Raw genomic sequence first — 26,390 nt, forward strand, 5'->3', positions numbered from 1 at the left:
AGGGAGCTCTCTCGGGAGCTGCAAAAGGTCCAAGAACCACTCTGCTTGATGCCATAGCAGAGATATGAGTGTTACAAAGAGGTTGTTGGATGCTCTGGTCTTGTTGAGCACCCTTCTCATCAGACAGAATGGGGGAAAGGCATACAAATTGATGTTGTCCCACCATTGTTGGAATGGATCTTGCCAGAGAGCCTGAGGATCCAGGAATGGGGAATAGTAGAGCAGAAACCTGAAGTTCAGGGACATCGCAAACAGATCCACCGTCGGGGAACCCCACAAGGTCAGGACTTTGTTGGCTATCAGATGATTCAAAGACCATTCGGAGCCCATGATCTAGTCTGATTGTCCTCGAGCACATTTATCATTCCTGGAATAAACAGAGCTGAGAGGGACACCGAATTCTCTTCTGTCCATCTTAAAATCTCTACAGCTAGATGGCATAGGGGCTGCAAAAAAATACTATCTTGTTTGTTTACGTAAGCCGCTACCGCAGTGTTGTTGCTCATCAATACCACAGAGTGACCCGACAGGAACTGTTGGAACATTGGAGGGCTAGAAAGGCTGACCTCATCTCTAAGAGATTTATGCGCTGGTACCTTTTAGACTCGGACCATAGCTCTGAGGGGCACCCTGTGGGCTCCCTAGCCTTCTTTTAATGCATCTGTGTAGAGCATCAATGCCAGGGGAGGGACAGTAAGGTTTTCTTTTGTCACCCAACACTGAAGATCCATGAGTTGCTCCTGTCCCATAGGAACCAACGTATCCTGAGAGCTGTTGGATGCTGGCTCCACCTGGATTCCAGTCGCCACTTAAGAGATTGAATTCTGAGATGGTCGTTGGGCAGTGTCTGCTATCTCCATCCTGAATGAAGTCTGAAAAACATACTTGTTTAGAGCTGAGAGATCGATGACTGGTCCCCAGCCTCCAGATGCCAAGTTAATAACCTGGTGGGCAAGGAATTCCAAGGTGCGAGTGCCCGACAAGACAAAAGTTTCTATCGACTTCCTTGTAGACTACTTGGGCCAATCCTTGGTTCTAATAAGGTGGCCCACTAATCCCAACCACAGATCAAGCCACGAAGTGGCCTGCATGGCATACTTCACTACCTTCTTCATGTTCAGGATCTCAGATGCCGAAAACAAAGCCGAGAGCCCAGAAAGCCTCTCGAATGGCCCCCTTTTGAGAGGGCCTCTACAGAGGAATCAAGAGGCAAAGCCAGAAGGGGCTCATCCGTGACCTTATAATATCTCCTCTGCCAAAATAAAGGGAGGTGGGATGAGTTTGGAGGACGAGTTTGCTAGATGCAAGCTAGAGAAGCCGGAACTCTGTGAGAATGCCTTTTTTCTCGGTGCTATCAATCCCTTCAACTTGAGCAGGGCTGCACTGGCCTTGGGTGGTCGTTTGGTACCATATACAGTAATACCTTGAAATACGAGCTTAATGTGTTCTGGGACCCGAGATCGTATGTCAATTCTCTCGTATCTCGGATCAATTTTTCCCATATATAATAACTATAAGAAAAATTAATCTGTTCCCACCCTCTGGAAAAACACTTAAAAACAGTATATTACAGTGGAAAAACATGTTTTCAATTGTTCTAATTCACAACCTACACTCACAAAACAACAAATACCTATATACTGGTTATGATCTGCAATAAAATGTTACATTATTATGGAGTTCTTACCTTCGAGACAGACGGTAGTGGCTAACGGCGGTGTGTGCGGAGGAGGAGGGAGAGACAAAGGGGAGAAGAGAGACTTGACGGCAACACGTTCGGTACGCTACACTTTTGTAACACTACGTGAAATAACTTAAACTTTAAATTTAACTTGAATGAAATTAGCTTATTATACACACACTTAAAAATAAATGTTAATCTTACGGTACACTAAACTTAATTCTAATTTTGTTTTCATTTTCATTTTTTTATTTTTCTTCTTCTGCCTTGGCTCTTTTTGCCTTGCTTTTTTACTCGCTTTCACCTTCACTTTTTGCTGGCCTTTTTAAAAGGCACCTATCTAAGGATGTTTGCTTTTGTCTCCCCTTCAAAATGTTACGAAAATGACGTACATAAGTGTCGTCACAAAAGGCTAACGGTCGACCACACGCCAACTTGCCCTGGTGCCTCTTTTCCATAAAATCAGAAAACTCCTGCCACTTCACTAATATGTCTCTGATTTCCTTCTTTATAGCATCCTTCTACTAGAGGATGGTACATATTGCTGATGTACTCCTCTCAGGTTGGCGAGCCAGCTCAGTCACTCGTACACCACTCTCATGTTTTTCGATTATTTCATGCTTTATCTCGGTTGTCATCATACACTTTTTCTTTTCACAACCCTTGTTTGCCCTCGCTTGCTTTGGACCCATTGCTTATTCACTTAATTCTGTACTGATTAAGGCAAAAACACTTAAAAAATGCAAACACTACGGCCGATGCTCGGAGATAACTTTACACGACGGAGACCCGATGGGAAAGAGCGAGCAATGCTGTCCTCATGAGCAGCCTCTCGCACACTCGGCTGCCTAGCAGCCGCATAGGGAACCGTCTCGTATCCTCGTATCTCAAATTTGTCTCGTATCTCGAGGCAAAAATTTGCTCTAAACTTTCCTCGTATCTCAAATTTCTCATATATTGGGACACTTGTATGTCGAAGTATTACTGTACATGGTCCAAGACCATGTCTTTACCTTCCTGAGGAGCTGTCTCAGGGTTAGCCAACCCATTGATGGCCCTCGTGCAGGCTGGGACTTGCCAGAAGGCGTAATCAGATTCCCTTTACTTGGCTTATGAACTGAACTTAGGACTAGCAGCTCTAGGGAGGTAGTCATCGTCAGAGTCCATGTCTTCGTCCGCTTCCAAGCTGTGACCCATAAGAGCCCAGATGGGTCAAGGTCGTCAAATAAAGGAATGTCGCTTGCTGACACTCCTGTTACTGGGGAAGATCTCCTAGCTCTCTCTTGCAGGAGAGCTGCATGTGCCTTAAAGTTCTTGGGCTAGTCTTGGTGTCCTTAGACTCTGCGAGATGCCAGGTATTCCTCCAGCAGAGAAGGTCTAGAAGGTTCCTGCCGTCCCGTGGAGGTCTGAACCTCTCTTGCAGGTGGTTTCTCGTCTTCCAGTGGTGGTCTAGAGACAGGACAAAGGTCTGGTGACACGACCTCTATTGGAGAGGGTCTGAAGTTAGAGCACAAGAGATCTCCTTGAACAAGGATGGTGAAGGTTGACGTGAGGAGTAGTTGGCTTCATTATCCTCCTCTTCCGCTTTGTGGTCAGGACCAGTGTTGACTGCAGATGAAAAAAGCCTTGCCGAATCTTGGCACCCCAAATCGCAGCTCCAAGGGGTCTCCTGATGGGCGAGGCAAACATGGGGGATTCCGGGGCCTTACAAAAAACAGGTCTCCTCCTAAGGTCAGTTGGGAAGCAGAAGACGAGAAGGACACCTACTTCTGCTTAGAAAGTTGTGTTGGGGGCACAAACAACTGCTCTTGCTTGCTCGTGACTACAACTACCTGCCTTACGGCTTTGACAGGTGTCAAAGCATGAAAGTGGTTTCCCTACGTCGATAGGTCAGGGATGTCCTGGGGAGGCCTGTTGGTGGGGTTCGACTCCTTGGGGAATGCTCTCTTGATACTTGGAACTGAGGGGGAAGAGAGTTGCTTACCTTGATCAATGTGCACAGACATCTACAGATCTTCATGGGTGATCTTCCTAGGGCAATCTAGGGTGATGGGAACACCAGCAAACTTATGGAGGTTCCCTGAACCCTTCAGGAAAGGGAATAGGCCATCTACCTCTTGCTGGCGAGGCCTGACGAGGTGTAGGCAGCTCCGATACTGCTGCTACCTCTTTGGAAGGCTCGTACCTGGACTGTCGGGGTGCAGGAACTTGATCGCTTGCGAGAGTGCGTGAAGTGTTTGGAAAAGAATGGAAATTGCTTGCAGAAACATCAGATTCCTGTGCGGTAATCACATGTGAGGGATGGTGAGCGCACTAGAGAATGGAGGGAAGGTCTTGGAGACTTCTGACGAGTTGGAGAATGCTAGAGATAGACAAGCAGACGAGCGGCGACGTATTGGTGAACAACACATAGGCGAGCAGCAAGCATATCATTGGCGATCGGCGAGCCAGTGAGTGATGTGATGGCAAGCAGCAAGCAGGCGAGTGGCGAGTTGGCGAGCAGGAGAGCGTCGTGCTGGAAAGTAGCGAGCTGGCGAGCGGTGAGATGGAGAGTGGCGCACTGCCAAGCATTGGGCTGGTGAGCGTCGCCAGGCAGGACACCGTCTAGGGGGAGGACGAGATGGTGAGAAGCGAGCTGGAGAATGGCAACGCAAACTGGAGAGCAGCGAGTACAGGTTGATCATCCAGCCGGGAAGTGACGATCATGAGCATGAGAATGGCTAGATCATCGGTCTCTGGAACTGAAGCGAGGGCGGATATCAGGGAGGGGCAAAGAGGACTACTGACCCTGGAGGATGAAGAGATCTGAGGATGGCATGGGTTTCATTCGTCAGCAGAAGGTTGGCGTTCGGGGGGCGAGCGGGCACACAGGTCTCGATAGGACTAGCAGGAACAGAAGGCAAGTGGCAGCCAAACCTGCAAGACATCAGAAAGTGAGGACTCACCTGAGTGCGGGGGCAAAGTTGCTTCATTAGGGGAAACAGCAATGTCCACGGCTCCCTGGGGTTGCCCTGGTGTTAGCTGATCTTCGCTCCTATTTGACCGCCATTTAGAAGAGGTCAAGAGAGCAGGAGCTTCGGGAGGAGATGGGGGTGTTAAGGAAAATGTTTGAAGTTTCTTCACCCTTGAGGAAGACCCTGAAGAAAAAGAATCCCTCCTGGACTTCCTACGTCGATGCCCAAATCTCTCCCACTGGGAGGCAGACCACTCCCTACACTTTTCAGAGGTGTTGGGAGTTGGGAGTGGGTGGGTCGTTTCTTAGAATTATTATTGATTTTTTAAGTATTAGATCTCAAAGAGTTATTGTTGATGGGCACCTTAGTGAGTATAAGAATGTGATATCTGGTGTTCCACAGGGTAGTGTTCTTGGCTCATTACATTTCATACTATATACACATGACATGTGGTTTGGCCTAGAAAACAAGCTTGTTGCATATGCAGATGATGCTACTCTCTCTGCATCAATTCCATCCCCTGAATGTAGATCTGGGGTTGCTGAATCCCTTAATAGAGATCTAGCTAAAATTAGTGCATGGTGCAAATTATGGGGTATGAAGCTGAATCCTAACAAAACTCAAAGTATGATTGTAAGTAGGTCAAGGACGGTGGCTCCTCAACATCTGGATCTCAGTATTGATATTCCTTTAAATTTGTATGAATCTTTTAAAATTTTAAGTGTGATTCTCAACAGCAAATTTACTTTCATTATTATTATTATTATTATTATTATTATTATTATAATTATTATTATTATTACTTGCTAAGCTACAACCCAAGTTGGAAAAGCAGGATGCTATAAGCCCAGGGGCTCCAATACGGAAAATAGCTCAGTGGGGAAAAGAAACAAAGAAATATAAAATATTTTAAGAAGAGCAACAAGACTAAAATAAATATTTCCTACATAAACTATAAAAACTTTAACAAAACAAGAAGAAGAGAAATAAGAGGGAATAGTGTAATAGTGTGCCCGAGTGTACCCTCAAGCAAGAGAACTCTAACCCATGAGAGTGGAAGACCATGGTACAGAGGCTATGGCACTACCTAAGGTTAGAGAACAATGGTTGATATTGGAGTGTTCTTCTCCTAGAAGAGCGGCTTACCATAGCCAAAGAGTCTCTTCTACCCTTACGAATAGGAAAGTGGGCACTGAACAATTACAGTGCAGTAAGAAGAAATTATTGGTAATCTCAGTGTTGTCAGGTGTATGAGGACAGAGGAGAATATGTAAAGAATAGGTCAGACTTTTCGGTGAGTGTATAGGCAAAGGAAAAACAAACCGTAACCAGAGAGAAAGATCCAATGTAGTACTGCCTGGCCAGTCAAAAGACCCCATAACCCTCTCGCAGTAGTATCTCAACGGGTGGCTGGTGCCCTGGCCAACCTACTCGATCTGTGTCTTCTTCCATTGGCTTATTGAGAAAATCTTACAAGATTTTCAGTGATCAATCTATTCTGAAGAAGTCTTAATTCTTTCATTCTACCTTGTTTCAAGTATTGTTCTCCTGTCTGGTCTTCAGCTGCTGATTCTCATCTTAATTTGTTGGACAGAAACTTTCGGTCTATTAAATTTCTTATTCCTGATCTAGATATTAATCTTTGGCACCATCGTTCCATTAGTTCTTTATCATTTTGCATAAGATTTTCCATAATTCTGACCATCCTTTACATTCAGATCTTCCTGTGCAATTCCATCCTTATAACATTTGCCATAGTAAAAATACAAGAGAGCATATATTTCCACAAATCAGCAAATCAGAACATGTTCAAAATTTTTGGCCACAAAACTCTTGGTACAATTCATTACAACCATTGTAAAGAATACAATTAGGAATTCTGTATAGATTCTAAATGATATACTTCAAAATACTGTCAGGATTAAAAATTAATCAGCTACATAAGTTTTTATAACTTAATTATCTCTGTCAATTACAGTATTTAAGTTTTTTCTGAACATTCATTTTCATAGAATAGCAGAATCTTATATGTCCTAATATCCTATACAGTAGTTCATCAAATAGAGTAATTAATACTGAACATATAATCAACTTACCTACTTAAATTATCAGGATTAGTTAAACCCATAAAAAGCTCTGCATCTTGTAACATTGCAAGAGCTGTTGGATTGTACTGAGCAATTGGACAGGAGGAAAGAACCTTCTCTACCATCTCTGGCCCACGAAGTTTCTGTAAGAAAATGGGCAAGTAGAACAATCCATTTAATATAAAAATGCACAAATATGACAAATTTAAAATAATTTGTATTTTTCCTAATGATACAAACCTTGACGTCTTTATTAGCGAATATACTTTCAGCAAAGCTGGAAGACTAGTCATAGGACCTTTAGAAAGGTGTAACTAACCCAACGCTAGTTAACGGGAGGGGGGGTATGAGGAGTAGTACCGGCTACCCTACTCACACATACATCTGTGCTGTCTCGTCATTTTTTGATTGCAGGCAGGACTTGCAGGGGGATAGGTGTTACCAGGTCAAATTTGTATTAAGAGCCCAAGGTTTGTATCATTTGGAAAATACAAATTACTTTATATTTCTCATTTGTTCTGACATTAAATACAAACCCTTTCACTCTTTATTAGGGAACACTCACCCCTAAGGTGGGTGGAAGTCTTAACCAACTGGCTGGCTATTGATCGGGGGTTTAACCCTTTTGGGCTACACACATATAAGGAAGGAAAACTTGATACCTCCCTAAAACCTACGTGCAATAGCATGCTTTAGCGGCCTGAGCAATCTGTGTGATTGTGTGATACTAGAAATGTGACTAGTCTAAGTAAGAATTCTCAGAAACGTAGGAATGTTTGAAGCAATCATAAATGCTACCCAATCCCACCTCGCTAGGAGGTATGGGGAACAAACAAGTACAGTATATATTTCTAAACCAGGTTACACAAGAAAAATGGTTTTACCTGATACAGTAAGTGCTGTTCCACAAGAGAACGGAAGAAGAAAGACAAAAGAGGCAGTCATTCTTAACATTCATCACAGACTTAATCCCGGGTAGCCTCTGCCCTCCACCATCTGCTACTTGTCCATCATGGAGCCTGAGGTGCTTAAACCACTTATACACCCACCACAGGGCCAATGGAGAATGTTTCCATGTTCCTGTCAGTCCTGTCTTGCAGGGAGTGGGCAGTGAAGGTTGTTTGACTCTTCCACACATCCACTTGTAGGACCTACATCACAGAGTAGTTTTTCTTGAACACGAGGAACTGACTTATGCCCCTAACGTCATGAGCTCTCTGTCTTTTTGTCTGAAAAAAAGGATAAGGATTCAACATCCGGTCTATGACCTTGCAAATCCTTGGGGATCCTTCTCTTGACCTTCACCATGCTGACGAGGAGTGCTGCCACTCGGAGGCGAGCTCCTGCGGATCTCTTAAGGTAGTACCTCAAACTACTCTCTGGACAAAGTACAGTCAGGCCTCCTTCGCAATAATCAGAATAAAGACAGAGGAGCGTAAAGGGAATTTTTGTGAATAAATGCTGCACTAGAGTGGGCTAACTCCGGACCTAAAAAGTCGCTGTCCCTTGCCACGAGTGGATGCCCGAGCTGATGATTAACACAGTAAATACTGCCTAATATTGTTTTAATTTGGTTTCTATAACAGTTTATAATCATATATACAGTGTAAAGTACATGTACACACATGTACACTATGCACTGGACACAGTAAGGTTATAGTACAGTACAGTATTGCGCTAAGGTAAAGTTTTACGGAGTCGTCATCATCACCTTACTGTTCTGTATAACGAAAGCTGTTCCTACTTAGTAATACTGTACTGTACTGTAACCTATACTCACTGATAATGTAGTGTATATTACTGTAATATATGTATAGTAATATTGCTACAATACATGTTAACAGTACTGTACTTACTGTAAGTGTTCGGCGTTTTCGTTCAGACGATTCGTAGCCTACGCATTTCCTAGAAGCATGACGCAACTTCTTACATGCTGTCTCTTGAGCAGTATGCAATATCTATACTTTCTTAAACAGAAATACAGCTTATTTTATAAACTAGAAACACATATACAGTATCTCTCTCTCTCTCTCTCTATCTCTCTCTCTCTCTCTCTCTCTCTCTCTCTCTCTCTCTCTCTCTCTCTCTCTCTCTCTCTCTCTCTCTCTCTCTCTCTGTGTGTGTGTGTGTGTGTGAATAATAATGTGTTCTTTAATCCGAAAATTGAAGTTGACGACGGACTACGCAGATTTGGCCAGCTGATTTGAATGGAAACAATGCATGAGATTATAATTGGTTACGTTTTTAATTATAAATACAGTACTGTAAAATACTAAAATGTGAATATTACATGCATTATTATTGGTACAGTGAAACACCAGTTTAATCAAAATCCGGTTAATTTCAAATATGGCTGTAATTTTTTACCACAGTAAATGGATATCCACTGTACAGAGAGAGCTAGGACAAGCTGGGTGTAGAGATAGGTAATGGCGTGCAGTGCTCCCATTGTAAAGGAGCGTGGGCTATTTGAAATCACCGTGAAGCGTGAAATTTTTATCGCAAATATCATATTTGGTTTTTGATAGGTATCGAGTTGTTCTTATGCGCGAAAAACCGAAAACGCAAAGCAAGAACCTGCAATTAACGAAGGACGACTGTAGCAGTTGATCTGGATCATCGGTTAAATTATGAAGACTCCCAATTTGGAAGGGCCTGAATCTAGGATCTGCTACTCCCAGATTTTGAATCTTGGCGATAAACTCTAGGATGAAGCCGAGCCTTACCTCTCCCCCTCCCCTTGAAAGGGACACGTCGTAGGACGACCATGGAGTTCACTGCCTCTCTTAGGTGAAGATCTAATGCATGGCGTAATGGGTCTTACAGGGAACCCCTCAGAGACCGGACACGAACCAAGTTCCATAGAGGTGATCTAACTTCCGATTGAAGAAAGTCAAGCTCAAAACTCCGTATGAGGAGAGACAACTCCAATAACTAGGAAATATTAACTCCTTTCAGTCTAAAGGCGAGGTTCAAGGCTGAGCAATAGCCTTTCACCACTGAGACTGAGAGGATCTTTTCCTCCCAAAGGTATAAGAGGAACTTCCCTAATGATGGAATACAGTAGTGCCACCGAGGGGAGAGATACTCCTTTCGTGACACCAACCAAAGAAGACAGTCCCCTTAGCCTGGTAAATGGCAGCTGAAGATTGCCAGAGATATCCTGACATCCTTGTTGCGAAAAGCCTCTCTCTGTGAGGAGATGCTGGATAGTCTCCAGGCGTGAAGACATAGGGATCCTACGGTCTTGTGGAAGATGTTCACGTGAGGTAGTCTGAGCAGATCGTGTCGTAGAGGTAGTTCTCTTGGGACTTCCGTCAGCAGCTGGAGAGGGTCCGGGAACGATTCCCCAAGATGCCATAGCGGAGCTATGTTAATATTATTAAAAGGAAGAGATTAACCATCTCAATGAGTCAACTTTGACTCTTACAGAGCTAGCCCAAGTAAATTCAGGAGGTAAAAACACTTGTCAATAAATAATGTTAACGAATAAAGAGATTATAAAGCATTGTGATAGTAATATTAAATTTAATAACAACACCAGCAGAAGTCAAAGACAGGAGCTTGTTTTCGGATACACGCAACATAATTTTGTAACTTTTCACATATTTTAACACAAATTGGGATATATTACACTAAGCATAAGAAAAACATGTTATTATAAACTTTCTTTAAATACCAGAATCTACTAAAAACATGGAATTAAAAAAAAAAAAAACTCACTATTGGTGAAAATTGGCGGGGCGATAAAAAGAGCAACCTCCAGAGCCTGCCCTCAGATCAACAAGTTCTTTGTGAACACAGAGTAAACCAAGAGGAAGATTATAAATAACTCTTCCTGGATCAGACAGGTAATCGAGAGAGCCATACAACCAGGCTCCTCCCTTCCAAGTCGTTGTTCCCATGCTCACATAGGGGTGTCAGCACATCCCTGGCATTCAAAAGAATCTCTCTGTAATGCAGGTTTTATAAGCTGGCGTGTGGAAACGATAAACAACGTTCACTGCTCACTACCTGCAAGACATAACTAAAAGGAATCTGAATACATTTACCTTAGGTCCTGTGGTTGCTGCACAAAACATGGTCAATAACATCTCAGCTCCCTTATATGCAAGCAGTCACCAAGCTCCGAAGAGCAAGAGCAGAGCATGGACGAATCTAATTCCCGCTGGAGAAATCCCCTGAGAGGGAAGCCACTCAGGCGAAGGCCATCTTTCCTGGGGGCAGGAAAGGCGACGAACCCCTTTCCGAACAGTGACTGGTGGAGGGTAACACTCCCTTGGAAGGGAAGGTTGCCCAACAATTGGTGGAGGTTAACTCTCCCTCGAAAAGGAAAGTTGTCCAACACCTGGAGGTGGACCTACTGGCAGTGCTCTCTGCTACCCGTCACCAAGCTCTGTTCAAGTTGAAGGATGGCATTGAGAACTGCCTGTGAAATGTAGCCGAAGCCAGTTTCTGGGTTCAACATGAAGGGATCCCCCCAACTGGAAACCTCGAAGGGAACCAGACTGCCACTCCTCTCGTTCCTACGCCGGAGCTGCAGGAAAATAGGTGAGCAGAAGCAAAGAGTACTGCAGTAAACTGTAACAACCATGGAAACCAGTACTTAGCAGGGAGACACAAATGTCCCAAGGAAGGTAGGGATTGTCCAAGCGGCAATCGAAGAGACTTCCCCCCATGATGGAAGCCATTGCTTCACTAAGGGAACACTTCCCCCGGTGGTGAAAGCCGCTGCTTCACTAAGGGAAGTGACGGTGTCCAAACCTAAGGGAAGTACGAGTCACCATCTGTAAAGAAATAGGAATTTTTTAAACTTCAAGCCAGTTTCTTTTAATCGTAAGCTGGTTAAAAGGTTTTCACAGGCGAACAGGACTACGTCTTAATTCTACAGAGCCGAAATAAAAAGTTATGGTTTTATACTAGTGCTGGTGTGAGCTGGGTGGTTGGTCTACTACCGCTACCCCATCCATGAACTAGCGGAGGGTAGTTACACATCGCAAAAGCTTCAACGGCTGGTTTCAGCTATCATCGAAATAATACTCCTCATAAAAAGGGCGTAAGGTTCGTATATAGTGCCAGAACAACTTTGTAAATCATTTCAGCAAAAATATGCTTTACATAACCCAATTTTAGCTTTGATATTTTATCTTTCAGCTCCACACTAATTAAATGATGATTGAAGCTATGAAATTACTATTCTGCCTGATAGATGTAGCACTTTGGTTGTTTTCAGGAAAAAGAAATCATATCTTAATCCTTATACAAAACTGAAAGAATTTTGGGACTTGCTATCAGCCTTCTTGGGGTGCAAATACTTGGCAATAGGACCGACAAATAGACATATATTCTCCATTTTATGGCCACCTTTAGCATTATTGAAGATATACCTTTGTACCAATTTGACTGGAATCATTTTACACATGCAGGATATATACTAACAAGGTAAGTATCACATACACAATGACATGACATAATGCTCTTCCCTTGTATCAGTTTAACCAAAATCTCTTTAATAAGTGGACAGAATTATGATGGTAATGTAGGCATGTTAATCACACAGTAAAAGCTAAGTGGACAGACTGAAAAACAATATATTTTTATTTAAATTGTTTTATGATGGTCTACCACTGTACCAAATTTGAGTGAAATTTCATCCAGACATTTAGGAAGTTACAGTGACATGGTGAGTATGATAGACACTGAAATACAGACAGATAATATCTTTAATGCTTATCTATACTCCATGACCTACTTTTATGCAAAGTTTACCTGAAATTCCTTAAGCCTCAAAAGAGTTGAGAAGTCTACCTATGTGAGACAGATATAGTGAAACAGAAAGACAAATGATCTCTCCTTATGCGGGTTTATCTTTACATAAATTTTGGTTAAAATAATTTCAACTTGTGTATTAGTTGTGATGACACGACAAATTTGCAATACTTTTATTTTTATTTTTTTATTTTTTTTTCATTATTATTATTATCATTATTATTATTATTATCATTATTATTATTATTATTATTATTGTTATTATTATTATTATTATTATTATTATTATTATTATTATTACTATTATCATTATCATTTATTACCTATTATCATTATTATAATTATTATCATCTATTATATATCATTATCATTATTATTACTATTATTATTATTACTTACTAAGCTACAACCCTAGCTGGAAAAGCAGGATGCTATAAGCCCAGGGGCTACGACAGGGAAAATGGCACAGTGAGGAAAGGAAACAAGGAAAAATTAAATATTTTAAGAACAGTAGCAACATTAAAATAAATATTTCCTATATAAACTATAAAAACTTTAAAAAACAAGAGGAAGAGAAACAAGATAGAATAGTGTGCCCGAGTGTACCCTCAAGCAAGAGAACTCTAATCCAAGACAGTGGAAGACCATGGTACAGAGGCTATGGCACTATTATTATTATTACTAGCCAAGATACAACCCTAGTTGGGAAAGCAAGATGCTATGAGCCCAAGGGCTCCAATAGGGAAAAATAGCCCAGTGAGGAAAGGAAATAAGGAAATAAATAAATGATGAGAACAAATTAACAATAAATCATTCTAAAAACAGTAACGTCAAAACAGATATGTCATATATAAACTATAAAAAGACTTGTGTCAGCCTGTTCAACATAAAAACATTTGCAGCAACTTTGAACTTTTGAAGTTCTACTGCCTAGTATTGCAAACAGGATAGAATTGTCCAGGGAGATCTGAATGTATAGGATGGTCAGAGTTATGAAAAATCTTATGCAACATTCATAATGAACTAATTGAACGACGGTGCCAGAGATTAATATCTAGATCAGGAATAAGAAATTTAATAGACCGTAACTTTCTGTCCAACAAATTAAGATGAGAATCAGCAGCTGAAGACCAGACAGGAGAACAATACTCAAAACAAGGTAGAATGAAAGAATTAAAACATTTCTTCAGAATAGATTGATCACTAAAAATCTTGTAAGACTTTCTCAATAAGACAATTTTTTGTGCAATGGAAGAAGACACAGACCTAATGTGTTTTTCAAAAGTAAATTTGCTGTCAAGAATCCCACCTAAAATGTGAAAAGAGTCGAACAAATTTAAAGAAACATTATCAATACTGAGATCCTGATGTTGAGGAGCCACCGGCCTTGACCTACTTACAATTATACTTTGAGTTTTGTTAGGATTCAACTTCATACCCCATAATTTGCACCATGCACTAATTTTAGCTAGATCTCTATTAAGGGATTCAAAAACCCCAGATCTAGATTCAGGGGATGGAACTGATGCAAAGAGAGTAACATCATCTCCATATGCAACAAGATTGTTTTCTATACTAAACCACATGTCATGTGTATATAGTATGAAAAGTAATGGGCCAAGAACAATACCCTGTGGAACACCGGATATCACATTCCTATACACACTATAGTGCCCATCAACAACAACTCTTTGAGATATATTACTTAAAAAATCAATAATAATGCTAAGAAACGACCCACCCACTCCCAACTGTTTGAGTTTGAAAACAAGGGCCTCATGACTAACACGGTCAAAGGCAGCACTAAAATCAAGGCCAATCATACGAACTTCCTGACCACAATTAAGGGATTTCTGTACAGCACTGGAGATTGTAAGAAGGGCATCACATGCTCCAAGGCCTTTACGAAAACCAAATTGCAAACTAGGGAATAGATGATTACCTTCAGCAAACCTAACAAGACGTTTTGCCAGAAGACATTCAAAAACTTTAGATAATATGATATTTATGTAAATTGGGCTGTAATCAGTTGGACTTGAGCTACCACAAACACATTTACATAGAGGAGTAACATTACCGATTTTCCCCACAAGTGCTAAAAGCTCCTCTTCTTGCTAACTTGTGCAAAATAACAGATAACTTTGGAGCTAAGAAATCTGCAGTCTTTATAAGAAACTAAGGAAAAATACCATTTGGGACTACACCTCCATAAGCATCAAGGTCCATCAACAGAGCTTTAATTTCACGAGATCGAAAAGCTAAACTAGTTAGTTTAGCCTCAGGAAAACAGGAATGAGGAAGTTCAAGTTTTTCATTACTCTGTTTACTGTCAAAAACATCAGCCAAAAGGGTTGCCTTTCCCTTTGAACAGTTTGTGACTGAGCCATCTGGTTTAAGTAAAGGAGGAACTGTTGCATCTACACCAAAGAGTGCAGATTTAAGGGTAGACCACCATTTATGTTCCTGAGTTGTACCAGAAAGGGTTTCTTTTATGGTTAAATTGTATTCCTTTTCAGTTGAGGCATAAACTCTCTGAGCAAAAGCTCTAAGCTGAGTATAGTTATTCCAGGTCATATCTGATCTGTTACCCTTCCAAAGAAGATAAGCCTCCTGCTTCTCCAAATAAGCACGTCTACAATCATCATTAAACCACAGTTTGTCCTTCATTCGGTACCTTAGCACATGAGAAGGGATACGCCTATCAATTATGTTGACTAGATTCTCATTCAAAGGGACAATAGGATCAACACTACTATATAATTGTGACCAATTCAAGCACAAAAGATCATCCAAAATCCCATTCCAGTCTGCTTGGGATTTCATATAAATTTTACAAGAGTATGATACATCAGGGATAGGCTGCTCAGTCTTCACTACTAATGAAATCAAGGCATGATCAGACGTCCTGACTGAAGAACCAACCTTACTAGTTATAACGCCAGGGGAGTCTGTGTATACGAGGTCCAAGCAATTACCAGACATGTGAGTAGCTTCATTTATGAATTGCTCACAGCCTGATTCAGAGGCAAAGTCTAAAGCTCTTAAGCCATGGCGATCGGTAGGAGAGATAGAACTTAACCACTCCCTATGGTGAGCATTAAAATCACCAACAAAAACAAAAGAACCCTTTCTATCATCTTCTTGTATCTTAACCATAATGGTAAGATGACAATCGAAGATAGAATCATCCATGTCTAGATTCCGGTAGATCAAACAAATAAAAATTATGCCTGCTACAAACGTTTATTACCTGAATCTCATGACATCAACATTCATAGCAGGACTTATGAGAAGCAGGGTACTTGGTCCTAATATACACCGTCATTCCCCTGGCCTTAGGGATGGCATCACGTTTCAACATTATTGGCTTCTTAAAACCAGTTATGAGGAACTCAGATGAGTGCCTCATATTAGAAACGAAAGTTTCTGAGCACAAAAGAATATCATATTGTCTGGACGCAATTGTAAGGTCTTGAATATTTGCATGAAGACCACGAATATCGCAATACAGAAGATGACATTGACGAAATCTGGGACGTACTGGTCCCGGATCTCGCTCAATGTCTCCAGACAACATAAGAATTAATAGTAATAAAAATAGACATCATACTTAAAAACTAGATTAACAAGAATTATGACAAACACAATATGTACAGAACTATAAATAGTGATTGATCAAACCCATAGACTATAGTAAAAAGTCAGAAAAACTGGTCAACATGGAGGAGCCGATACACCATGCAAGGCTAAATACCCTCCAGGATAGCCACTTCAACTGAAGGGAGGACAGTAAGGATGGTTATGAGAAGGAAAAGAATCAGATAAGGAAAAGACAACCTCTTGATAAACCACCAGGCATCCATGGCCCTTCTATTAAGCCTGCCAAACACACCATTTAAAAAAAAACAAGAGGAAGAGAAAAATAAATAAGATAGAATAGTGTGCCCGAGTGTACCCTCAAGCAAGAGAAGAAGACCATGGTACAGAGGCTATGGCACTACCCAAGACTAGAGAACAATGGTTTAATTTTGGGGTGTCCTCCTAGAAGAGCTGCTGACCATAGCTAGAGAGTCTATTCTACCCTTACCAAGAGGAAAGTACACTGAACAATTGCAGTACAGTAATTAACCCCTTGGGTGAAGAAGTGTTTAGTAATCTCATAGTTGTCAGGCGTATGAGGAAAGATGAGAATCTGTAAAGAATAGGCCAGACTATTCTGTGTATGTGTAGGCAAAGAAAAAATAAGCCGTAACCAGAAAGAGGGATCCAATGCATTACTGTCTGGCCAGTCAAAGGAGCCAATAACTCTCTATTGGTAGTATCTCAACAGGCGGCTGGTGCCCTGGCCAACCTACTACCCGAGACAAGAGATCAATGGTTTGATTTTGGAGTGTCCTTCTCCTAGAAGAGCTGCTTACCATAGCTAAAGAGTCTCTTCTACCTTAACAGGAGGAAAGTAGCCATTGAATAATTACAGTGCAATAGTTAACCCCTTGAGAGAAGAAAATATGTTGGGTAATCTCAGTTTTCAGTTTTGTAAGGTGTATGAGGAAAGAGGAGTATATATAAAGAATAGGCTAGACTATTCGGTGTATATGTAGGCAAAGGGAAAATGAACCGTAACCAGAGAGAAGGATCCAACGAGGACCCCATAAATCTCTAGCGGTAGTATCTCCACAGGTGGCTGGTGCCCTGGCCAACATGAGCAAGGATCCAATGTATCCCAACATATATACAGGCTTTATATAATTTGTACTTTGAAAAGTACACTTGTTTTAGGAGATAATCTTTTTACAAAAATATTTCTTAAGTGAATGCTATCCATAAATTTTAAGTGAAGTGTTCAACTTCAACTTTGAAGACTATTCATCTATGAAATACAGTACATTCTTACCTGAATTAAAGAATGAAAATTGGAGCTTGCTGCCACATTTCTCAAAGAGACAAGAAGGGTCTGTACTTCTGGGAGACTTAAGGGAACAGCCACTGGCACAGGGTCCTCTGAAAATTAATAATAATAATAATATGATATTTTGATTATAAAATAAATTTTTGAATATACTTACCCGGTGAATATATAATAGCTGACGTCTCCGACGGCTCGACAGAATTCAAAAACTCGCGAGCGATCGCCATGAAGGTAGCGGGTGTGCCCACCAGCGCCGACTATCGGCCAGATACCGCATATACATGTAAACAGCTCCAGTTCTTCTCATCCCGCTGGGTCTCTGTCGGGGAGGAAGGGGGGGCCTTTAATTTATATATTCACCGGGTAAGTATATTCAAAAATTTATTTTATAATCAAAATATCATTTTTAAATATTAAACTTAGCCGGTGAATATATAATAGCTGGTTCACACCCATGGTGGTGGGTAGAGACCAGTATTAATACAGTTTACGGCGTATATGCTTAGAGTTTTTGACAGTTATATCATAACAAAACCCAAATAAATATAGGTACCTGGTAAGGAAGCTGACTCTAACGATTACTCTTCCTTGTTAGTCCGCTTTCCTCACGAAGCCCAGCCACCCTCTTAGGATGATGAAAGACTCCCAGGAGCTGAAGTATCCAGGGCGACAACCCATACAACAGGACCTCATCAAAACCCTTAATCTGGGCGCTCTCAAGAAATGACATTTGACCACCCGCCAAATCAAAAAGGATGCGAAAGGCTTCTTAGCCTTCCGTACAACCCAATTAAAAACATTTCAAGAGAAGATTAAAAGGATATTGGAATTAAGGGAATGTAGTGGTAGAACCCTTACCCACTACTGCACTCGCTGCAACGAATGGACCCAGTGTGTAGCAGTCCTCATAAAGAGGCTGGACATCTTTTAAGTAAAATGACGCGAATACCGACTTGTTTCTCCAAACGGTTGCGTCCATAATACTTCGCAGAGATCTGTTTTGCTTAAAGGCCACAGAAGTTGCTATAGCTCTTACTTCGTGCGTCTTAACCTTAAGCTAGCAACGATCTTTTTCACTCAAGTGAGAATGAGCCTCTCGGATTAAAAATCTAATAAAATATGACAAAGCATTCTTTGACATAGGCAATGAAGGCTTCTTAACTGAGCACCACAAAGCCTCAGATCTACCTCGTAAGGATTTAGTCCGAGCTAAATAAAACTTCAGAGCTCTAACTGGACACAGCACTCTTTCAAGCTCGTTGCCTACGATCTCTGACAGGCAAGGTATATCAAATGACTTAGGCCAAGGACGAGAAGGCAGTTCATTTTTGGCCAAGAAAACCAAGCTGAAGTGAACATGTGGCTTTATCTGTAGAAAAGCCGATGTTCCTACTGAAGGCATGGATCTCACTGACCCTTTTAGCCGAAGCCAAGCACACTAAGAAAAGTGTCTTGAGGGTGAGATCCTTCAGGGAGGCTGAATGTAATGGCTCAAACCTGTCGGACATTAGGAACCTTAGGACCACGTCTAAGTTCCATCCAGGAGTTGCCATACGACGCTCCTTAGAGGTCTCGAAGGACTTAAGGAGATCTTGGAGATCTTGATTATTGGACAGATCTAAGCCTCTATGTCTGAACACAGACGCCAACATGCTCCTGTAGCCCTTAATAGTGGGCGCTGAGAGGGAGCGAACATTTCTCAGATGTAGGAGAAAGTCTGCAATTTGGGCTACAGAGGTACTGGAAGAGGAAATGGATGATGACTTGCACCAGTCTCTAAAGACTTCCCACTTCGACTGATAGACCTTGATGGTAGATGCTCTCCTAGCTCTCGCAATCGTTCTGGCTGCCCCCTTCGAAAATCCTCGAGCTCTTGAGAGTCTTTCGATAGTCTGAAAGCAGTCAGACGAAGCGCGGGGAGGCTTTGATGAAGAGATCCATCCTTAAAGGTAGACTCCTTGGAACGTCTACCAGCCATTGAAGTACCTCTGTTACTCACTCTCTCGCGGGCCAGAGTGGAGCAACCAATGTCAACCTGGTCCCTTCGTGAGAGGTGAACTTCTGCAGCACCTTGTCTAAGATCTTGAAAGGTGGAAAGGCATAAACGTCCAGGTGAGACCAGTCCAGCAGGAAAGCGTCTATGTGAGCTGCCTCTGGATCTGGAACTGGAAAGCAGTAAGTCGAGAGCCTCTTTGTCAGAGAGAGTAGCAAAAAGATCTATGGTGGGTAGACCCCATGTCACCCATAGCTTCTCGCACACAGTCTTATGCAACGTCCACTCCATGGAGAAGACTTGTCCTCTTCTGCTGAGGCCGTCCGCCAAGACATTCATTTCTGCACAAATCTCGCCAAAGGAGAGATGTTACTGCCTTAAAAGGAGTTCCTTCTGATCCGTGGATCAAAGAACCGAGCCTTCCAGACTGTCCAGTGGAGCTCCCTAACCCAAATCCGCTGCATCTGAAAACAACACATGGTTTGGGTTCTTGATCGCAAGAGAAAGACCTTCTCGAAGTCTGATGTTACTGTCCCACCAAGTCAGACATGTCTAGACTGAGTTGGAGATTGGGAAAGAGATACTCACTAAGCCCTTCTCCTTGTTCCAATGTTTTAGGTGAAATAGGAAAGGGCATAGGTTGAGTCTCCCCAGAGAGATAAACTACTCCAGCGATGAAAGAGTTCCCACTAGGCTAGTTCAAACTCTTACAGAGCAACTGTTTTTCTCTTGCAAGTGAAGGACTTTTAACAGAGCTTGTTCCATTCTTGCGGGAGACGAAAAGGGCCGAAAAATCAGACACTGTATCTCCATTCCCAAAAAAAGAATAGTCTGGGATGGGATACTGTAAGTTACGACTTCTCTACGTTCACTATGAGACCTAGCTCCTTGGTTAGGTCTAATGTCCATTAGAGGCTCTCCAGACAGCGATATAATGACGAACGCCCTGATTAGCCAGTCGTCAAAATAAAGGGAGGCTCTGAATCCTCAAAAAATGTAGAAAGCTTGCTACATTTTGCAAGGGCCTTGTAAAAACAAGAGGAGCAGGAATGAGGTCGGAGTACAGTGCTCGACAGTGGTACATTACTTTCCCGTCCACAAACCTCAGATGTAGTTGAAAGTTTGGATGAATCGGGATGTGGAAGTATGCATCCTGAAGGTCGAGAGAGACCATCCAGTCGCCTTCCCTTAATGCTGTCAAGACAGCTTGGTAGTCTTCATCGTGAAGTTTGTCTTGACAATGAACACATTGAGCGCACTTACATCTTAAGTACTCCTGCAGTGAACGTGGCTGCCAGATCATTGGAGCCATCCCTGATAGTCTTGTTCCTGCAGAGAACGTGGCTGTCAGATCATTGGAGCCATCCCTGATAGCCTTGTTTATGCATGACATAATTGTACAGCAAAACTTCAAACGCTCGAAAAACTCCTAACAGGAGATGGTCTAGCTCTGAAGCCGACCATAAAATCTTGGAGCGTCTCATGGCCAGGCGCCGGGGAGAGTCTATGAGGCTTGAGAAGTCTCTCTGGGCAGAGGCAGGAACTCCCAAGCCGAGAACTTCTCCCGTGTCATACCAGACGCTCGCTCTATAAGCCAGTTTAAAAGGAGGGAAAGCAAAGGCTGTCTCCCCCAAACTCCTCCTGGTGATCAACCAGTCGCCTAGCAAACGTAAAGCTCTCTTAGAAGAGCGAGAGAGCACTAGCTTAGAAAACAACGGCTTCGAAGTAGCTAGGCCTAGTGTAAACTCTGACGTTTAGGCGAACGAGGAGCAGCAGTTACAAAATGGTCCGGACAAAGATCCTTAAAAATCAGCATGATTTATTTAAAGTCCATAGAGGGCTGAGCAGCTTTAGGCTCCTCTCCGTCTGACAGAGTCCCCAAGGGAATATCAGTAGGAGGGGGATCAGCAACTTCCTCATCTGAAGGAACCTCGTCCGACAATTGCCGAGTCTCAAGCAAGGGAGAGACCTGCCGTGGTGGCAATGCTTGACAAGCAGAGTCCACACGCAAAGGAGCATCGGTAGCAGTCAAGGACGCTACGTCATGTAACTGCTTAAAGGACTGACCAGCAACAACAACAGGTGCGGGAGGACGCTCGACGTCAAGTCGAGACTGCCTTGACTGCCTAGATAGAGCAGTTAAAACAACTCTTGACTGCGGTGCTTGACGTTCAACGTCAAAACAAGGCAACTGAGCTGGTTGGTGAACGTCCTGAACGTCAACACGAGACTGCGGCAGCGGCTGAACGTCAACACGAGGCTGCGGCAGCGGCTGAAAGTCAACACGGGACTGCAGCGAGTGAGGATCCAAGTCACATGACTGATGTGACAAACTACCGACATCACGTTTCATAACGTCAAAAGGACGAGTAAATGCTCATTTGGGCGGCTGACGGCCAGAGTCTCGTTTAGTGTAACGGCGACTCGAAAGCGAAGGTTCATCGTGAACCTGCTCAACGTCATACTTCTCCATAAGGGAGGCAAGCTTAGTCTGCATGTCCTGCAGGACAACCCATTTAGGATCAACAAGAGTCGGAACGGGCCGAGACGACGGTAACGTCTGTGTTGGCAAAACATTGCCTTTACTGCGACCCTCGGACCCCGTGTTACGCTTGCGTTTAATAGGCGAACCGTCTTCCGACGACTGCCAAGGGTCAGAGCTGTCCCCATGGCTACAGCCAGGACGCTGGACCTGTCCTGAAGGGACTGACTTCCGCTTTAAGGGTCTAGAAACTTTGCTCCAAGGTTTCTTTTGCGAGAAGCCTTCGGATGACGAGGAGAAAAAACAGCCTCGCTCGTCTTATGGTAGGGGCGATCTTGCTAGACACGCCCGATACCATAGAGGGAACGTTTGTTCGTTGGTTAAAGCCTCTCGTCCCCATAAGTCCTACGACATTACTTCTCCCTGGTAGCATGGGAGCCTGAAAGAGGTCTCGGACTAGGTGAACGACAAGCACGAACAGACGAACCCTCGGTCGCAACACTAAAAAACACTTTGCGCAATTATCACTTTATCACTACGATTTTCTGTTTTTGCACTTCACTGAAATCGTATTTTTCAATAATTTCACATTAGGCATGAATAAAACTGATTTCTACCTGAAGCACGCAATTCTCCCCTACATCAAAAGGTTATAATTGCGAAATGAGTCGTATAATGTAAGCACATTAGTACAAGCAAAAATCAGTAAACATATATATCGAATAAAACGGAAATATATAAAGTTAAAAGGATCAGTGACTGGGGAGGAGACTAAACACTAGTTCATTAAAAACTACGTTTTCAATCTCTCACCGTACAGTGCCTTGGGAAGAGAATAAGAACTAAAAACGTTTTATCCTTTCTCCCCGTACAGAGACTTGGGACGAGAGTAAAAAACTGAATCGAGAACAACGTTACTCGCTTGGGACGAGAATAAAGATCGGAACGTTCTCTCTTCCTCTCTCTCTCTCTCTTGATTTCACACAGAAGAGAAAAGCCCACTCACCCTTCGTCAATAAACAGGTTATTTGACCAAAGGAAAAAACTGAAAGGACTAAGAAATTGAAAATTAACAAGTTCCTTTAAATTAGTATTTAAAACACTTCAGTTTTAAAGAAGAATGAACAAAACGTCAAAATCGATTTACTCTTTCTGCAAAGTGAAACCGTGATTCTCTCTTTCTCTATCGTAACGATAGAGCGCAAACTGCGTAGCATAAGTAAACCAAACGTTAGTTCATCTTTGAAACAGCACGAAGACTATTCAAAGAAAATCTTTCATAAAATATCTACTAAAAAATATTCATTTCATAACTCTTACAGAGCAAATGATTTAAACTTAACAAAAATAAAAGTTGAATGGGCTCAACGTTGTTTAACTTCGGTTTCCAAGTTAGGACCGCCTACTCTCGGACTAGGGGAGGAATAGGTAAGGCCGCATATAAACAAAACATAAAATTTATCTTGATGTTTAGTATAAATGGAAAGCTAATCGAAGAGGCCTAATAAAGGCGGGTGAGATATAAAATATATAGAGGAAAATCTATAATTAACAACAACAATTTATAACGTGATAAGATAATTGCTAAAAGCCTAAAACATACTTCCGTACACTAAGGGAAGGGTCGGCCATCTTTACTCTATGAAAAAAACCAGAGATAAAAGAGCAAGGGCAAAACACTTTTACTCTCCTTTTAAAAGCATTTCTTTTGAGGATAGTATTGAATAATCCAACACGACGAAAGCAATAAAACCAAAACCAAGTACTTCACCAATTCGGTAGAAAACTCGAGGTCATAATAGCGAGTGGAATCGACTTGTCGATGAAACCGACAGAGAAGAACTGGAGCTGTTTACATGTATATGCGGTATCTGGTCGATAGTCGGCGCTGGTGGGCACACCCGCTACCTTCATGGCGATCGCTTGCGAGTTTTTGAATTCTGTCGAGCCGTCGGAGACGTCAGCTATTATATATTCACCGGCTAAGTTTAATATTTAAAAAATAATAATAATAATAATAATAATAATAATAATAATAATAATAATACTATAATATGGAATTTTCATTATAAAATTAATATTACTACTACTTAACTAGTTAATCTCCAAAAACTGCCAAAATTTTAACCACATTGGTAACCCTACTACATCTTATTGTGAAGTCCCGTTGGCAACACTGCCGGCTGAACCGGCTCTCATTCACTTTGACAATCAGTTGTAACCTAACAGATATGCAGAAAGATGGGTGGGACTACCTAACATTATCCAGGTATTATTAATATTAATTCTATCATGAAAATTCCATATTAATAAACATTCGCTCAGGATAATTTATCTAGCCCAATTATCTAAACTAACTAGGAGGAAGAACCTGGAAAAAATTTCCCATTTTGAAGGAGACACAATAAAAGGAACATAATTAACATGAGGAAGGACAGAAAACAATTGATCATTGATAATTCCTACCTGTTTATCACGAGCTGTAGCCGAGAAGGCCAAGGAAGAATTCAAAGGCAATTCAACTGGTTCTTCAGCAGAGTATTATTATCATTATTACTAGCTAAGCTACAACCCTACTTCAAAAAGCAGTAAACTACAAGCCTAAGGGCTCCAACAGGGAAAAATACCCCAGTGAGGAAAGGAAATAAATAAGCTACAAGAGAAGCAATGAACAACTAAAACTAGTGGGGTACTCAGTACAGTAGAGCGCAGACCTCCGCCGCGGCAGCTTATTTCTCGACCTTGACCTTTGACCTTTGTGGATTTCCATACTCTCAGATATGAACCAAGTTTGAAGTCTCTGTGACAATGATGTCCAAACTTATGGCTAATTATGTGAATTGGACATTTTGCTTGACCATGACCTTGACCTTCTAAAATTTAATAATTTCCAGATTTTTGCATAACAGATAATCCATGCAAGTTCGATTACTCTATGATTAAAATTGTGGCCAGGAAGGTGTTCACAAACAAACACACACACACAGGGGAGAAACATAACCTCCTCCCAACTTCATTGGTGGAGATAATAAAATATTCTAAGAATAGTAACAATATTAAAAAAGATCTTTCATATATAAACTACAAAAACTTAAAGAGAACAATGGTCTGATTCTGGAGTGTCTTTCTCCTAGAACTGCTTACCATAGCTAAAGTCTCTTCTACCCTTACCTACAGGAAAGTAGCCCTGAACAATTACAGTATAGTAATTAAACCCTTGTGCAAAGGAGAATTGTTTGACAACCTCAGTGTTGTCGGAGTATGAGGACAGAGGAGAATGTGGAAAGAATGGGCCAGCATATTCAGTGTATACGTAGGCAAAGGAAAAATTAGCCATACCCAGAGAGAAGTATCCTACAACCTAGCAAATAAAAGGGGAGGGAGAACCATGTTAAGTTCAAATCCCCAGTATTAAATGATATAATCAAATGCCACAGACTCAAGCATGGTCCCGACAACAAGAGAAGAGGCCACAATAAGAGAGAGACCAGATATGTTAAACCCCTAAGAACAACACTAGGTGACCACCAAGGAGGCATTGATAAAGTCTCCCTATGGCACCACAAGAGACCAGCAGCCCTGCCTGTCTCCCTCTTCCTAGCATATGTCCAACACCCAGCGGAAGATGCACAAGAAGTTAGTGACAGAGACCAGAGCAAAACCATTCTTGCGAAAGAAAGAGACAAGCGCAACAAGTACAGGCGACTCAGATTAAAAAGGAGGTCTTGAAGCACTCAACTGGTCTTTTGTTATGGTGAACAATGAGGGTATGACAACATATCGCAAAGAACCAAGAAAAGAACCAATGGTTCTATGCTTCACACATCCCATACAACCAATAAAAGTGATAATGCTACTGTACACCACACATCCCTTATGCCTGGCGCCGAGAGGAAGTTGGCTGAAGTAACTGGCATTTCAGTCCCAAGGGGTGAGTGCAAAAATTGTCTGCCTAGTCTCTTGTCAGGTGACCACCTACAGGAGTGACTGGTCTAGAGAATAAAGATAAGAATTTGTTATCTGTATTAATTATGATATTTTCAATTTAAAATAAATTTTTGAATATACTTACCCGGTGAATATATAAATAGCTGACGTCTCCGACGGTCGACAGATTCCAAAAACTCGCGAGCGATCGCCATGAAGGCTGCCGGGTGTGCCCACCAGCGCCGACTATCGGCCAGATACCACATATACTTCTCAAACAAACCAGTTCTTCTCAGTCCGTAGGGTCTCTATCGGGGAGGAAGGGAGGGCCTTTAATATTATATATTCACCGGGTAAGTATATTCAAAAATTTATTTTAAATTGAAAATATAATTTTTAAATATTAAACTTAGCCGGTGAATATATAAATAGCTGATTCACACCCATGGTGGTGGGTAGAGACCAGTATTAAAACAATAAAGGCGTATATGCTCAAGAGTTTTTGACAAATATTCAAAAAACAAACTTAAGTATAGGTACCTGGTAAAGAAGCTGACTCTGATGATTACTCTGCCTCATTAGTCCGCT

The 26,390-nt window shown here is 41.8% G+C and overlaps 1 protein-coding gene across 2 annotated transcripts in view; it reads right to left on the reverse strand.

Moving 5' to 3' along the window:
* The window catches only part of LOC137654675 (ubiquitin-like protein 7), a 168,474-nt gene that overhangs the window by 63,954 nt on the left and 78,130 nt on the right, over positions 1 to 26,390 (reverse strand). For both annotated transcript variants that reach the window (XM_068388539.1, XM_068388538.1), the window contains exons 3-4: positions 17,386 to 17,492; positions 6,732 to 6,865 (exon numbers count right to left, since the gene is read on the reverse strand). In XM_068388539.1, the coding sequence (XP_068244640.1) occupies positions 6,732 to 6,865; positions 17,386 to 17,492 (241 nt within the window). The remainder of the gene's footprint in view (positions 1 to 6,731; positions 6,866 to 17,385; positions 17,493 to 26,390) is intronic.

This window comes from Palaemon carinicauda, chromosome 15 (assembly GCF_036898095.1).
Source record: "Palaemon carinicauda isolate YSFRI2023 chromosome 15, ASM3689809v2, whole genome shotgun sequence".
Taxonomy (NCBI): Eukaryota; Metazoa; Arthropoda; class Malacostraca; order Decapoda; family Palaemonidae; genus Palaemon; species Palaemon carinicauda.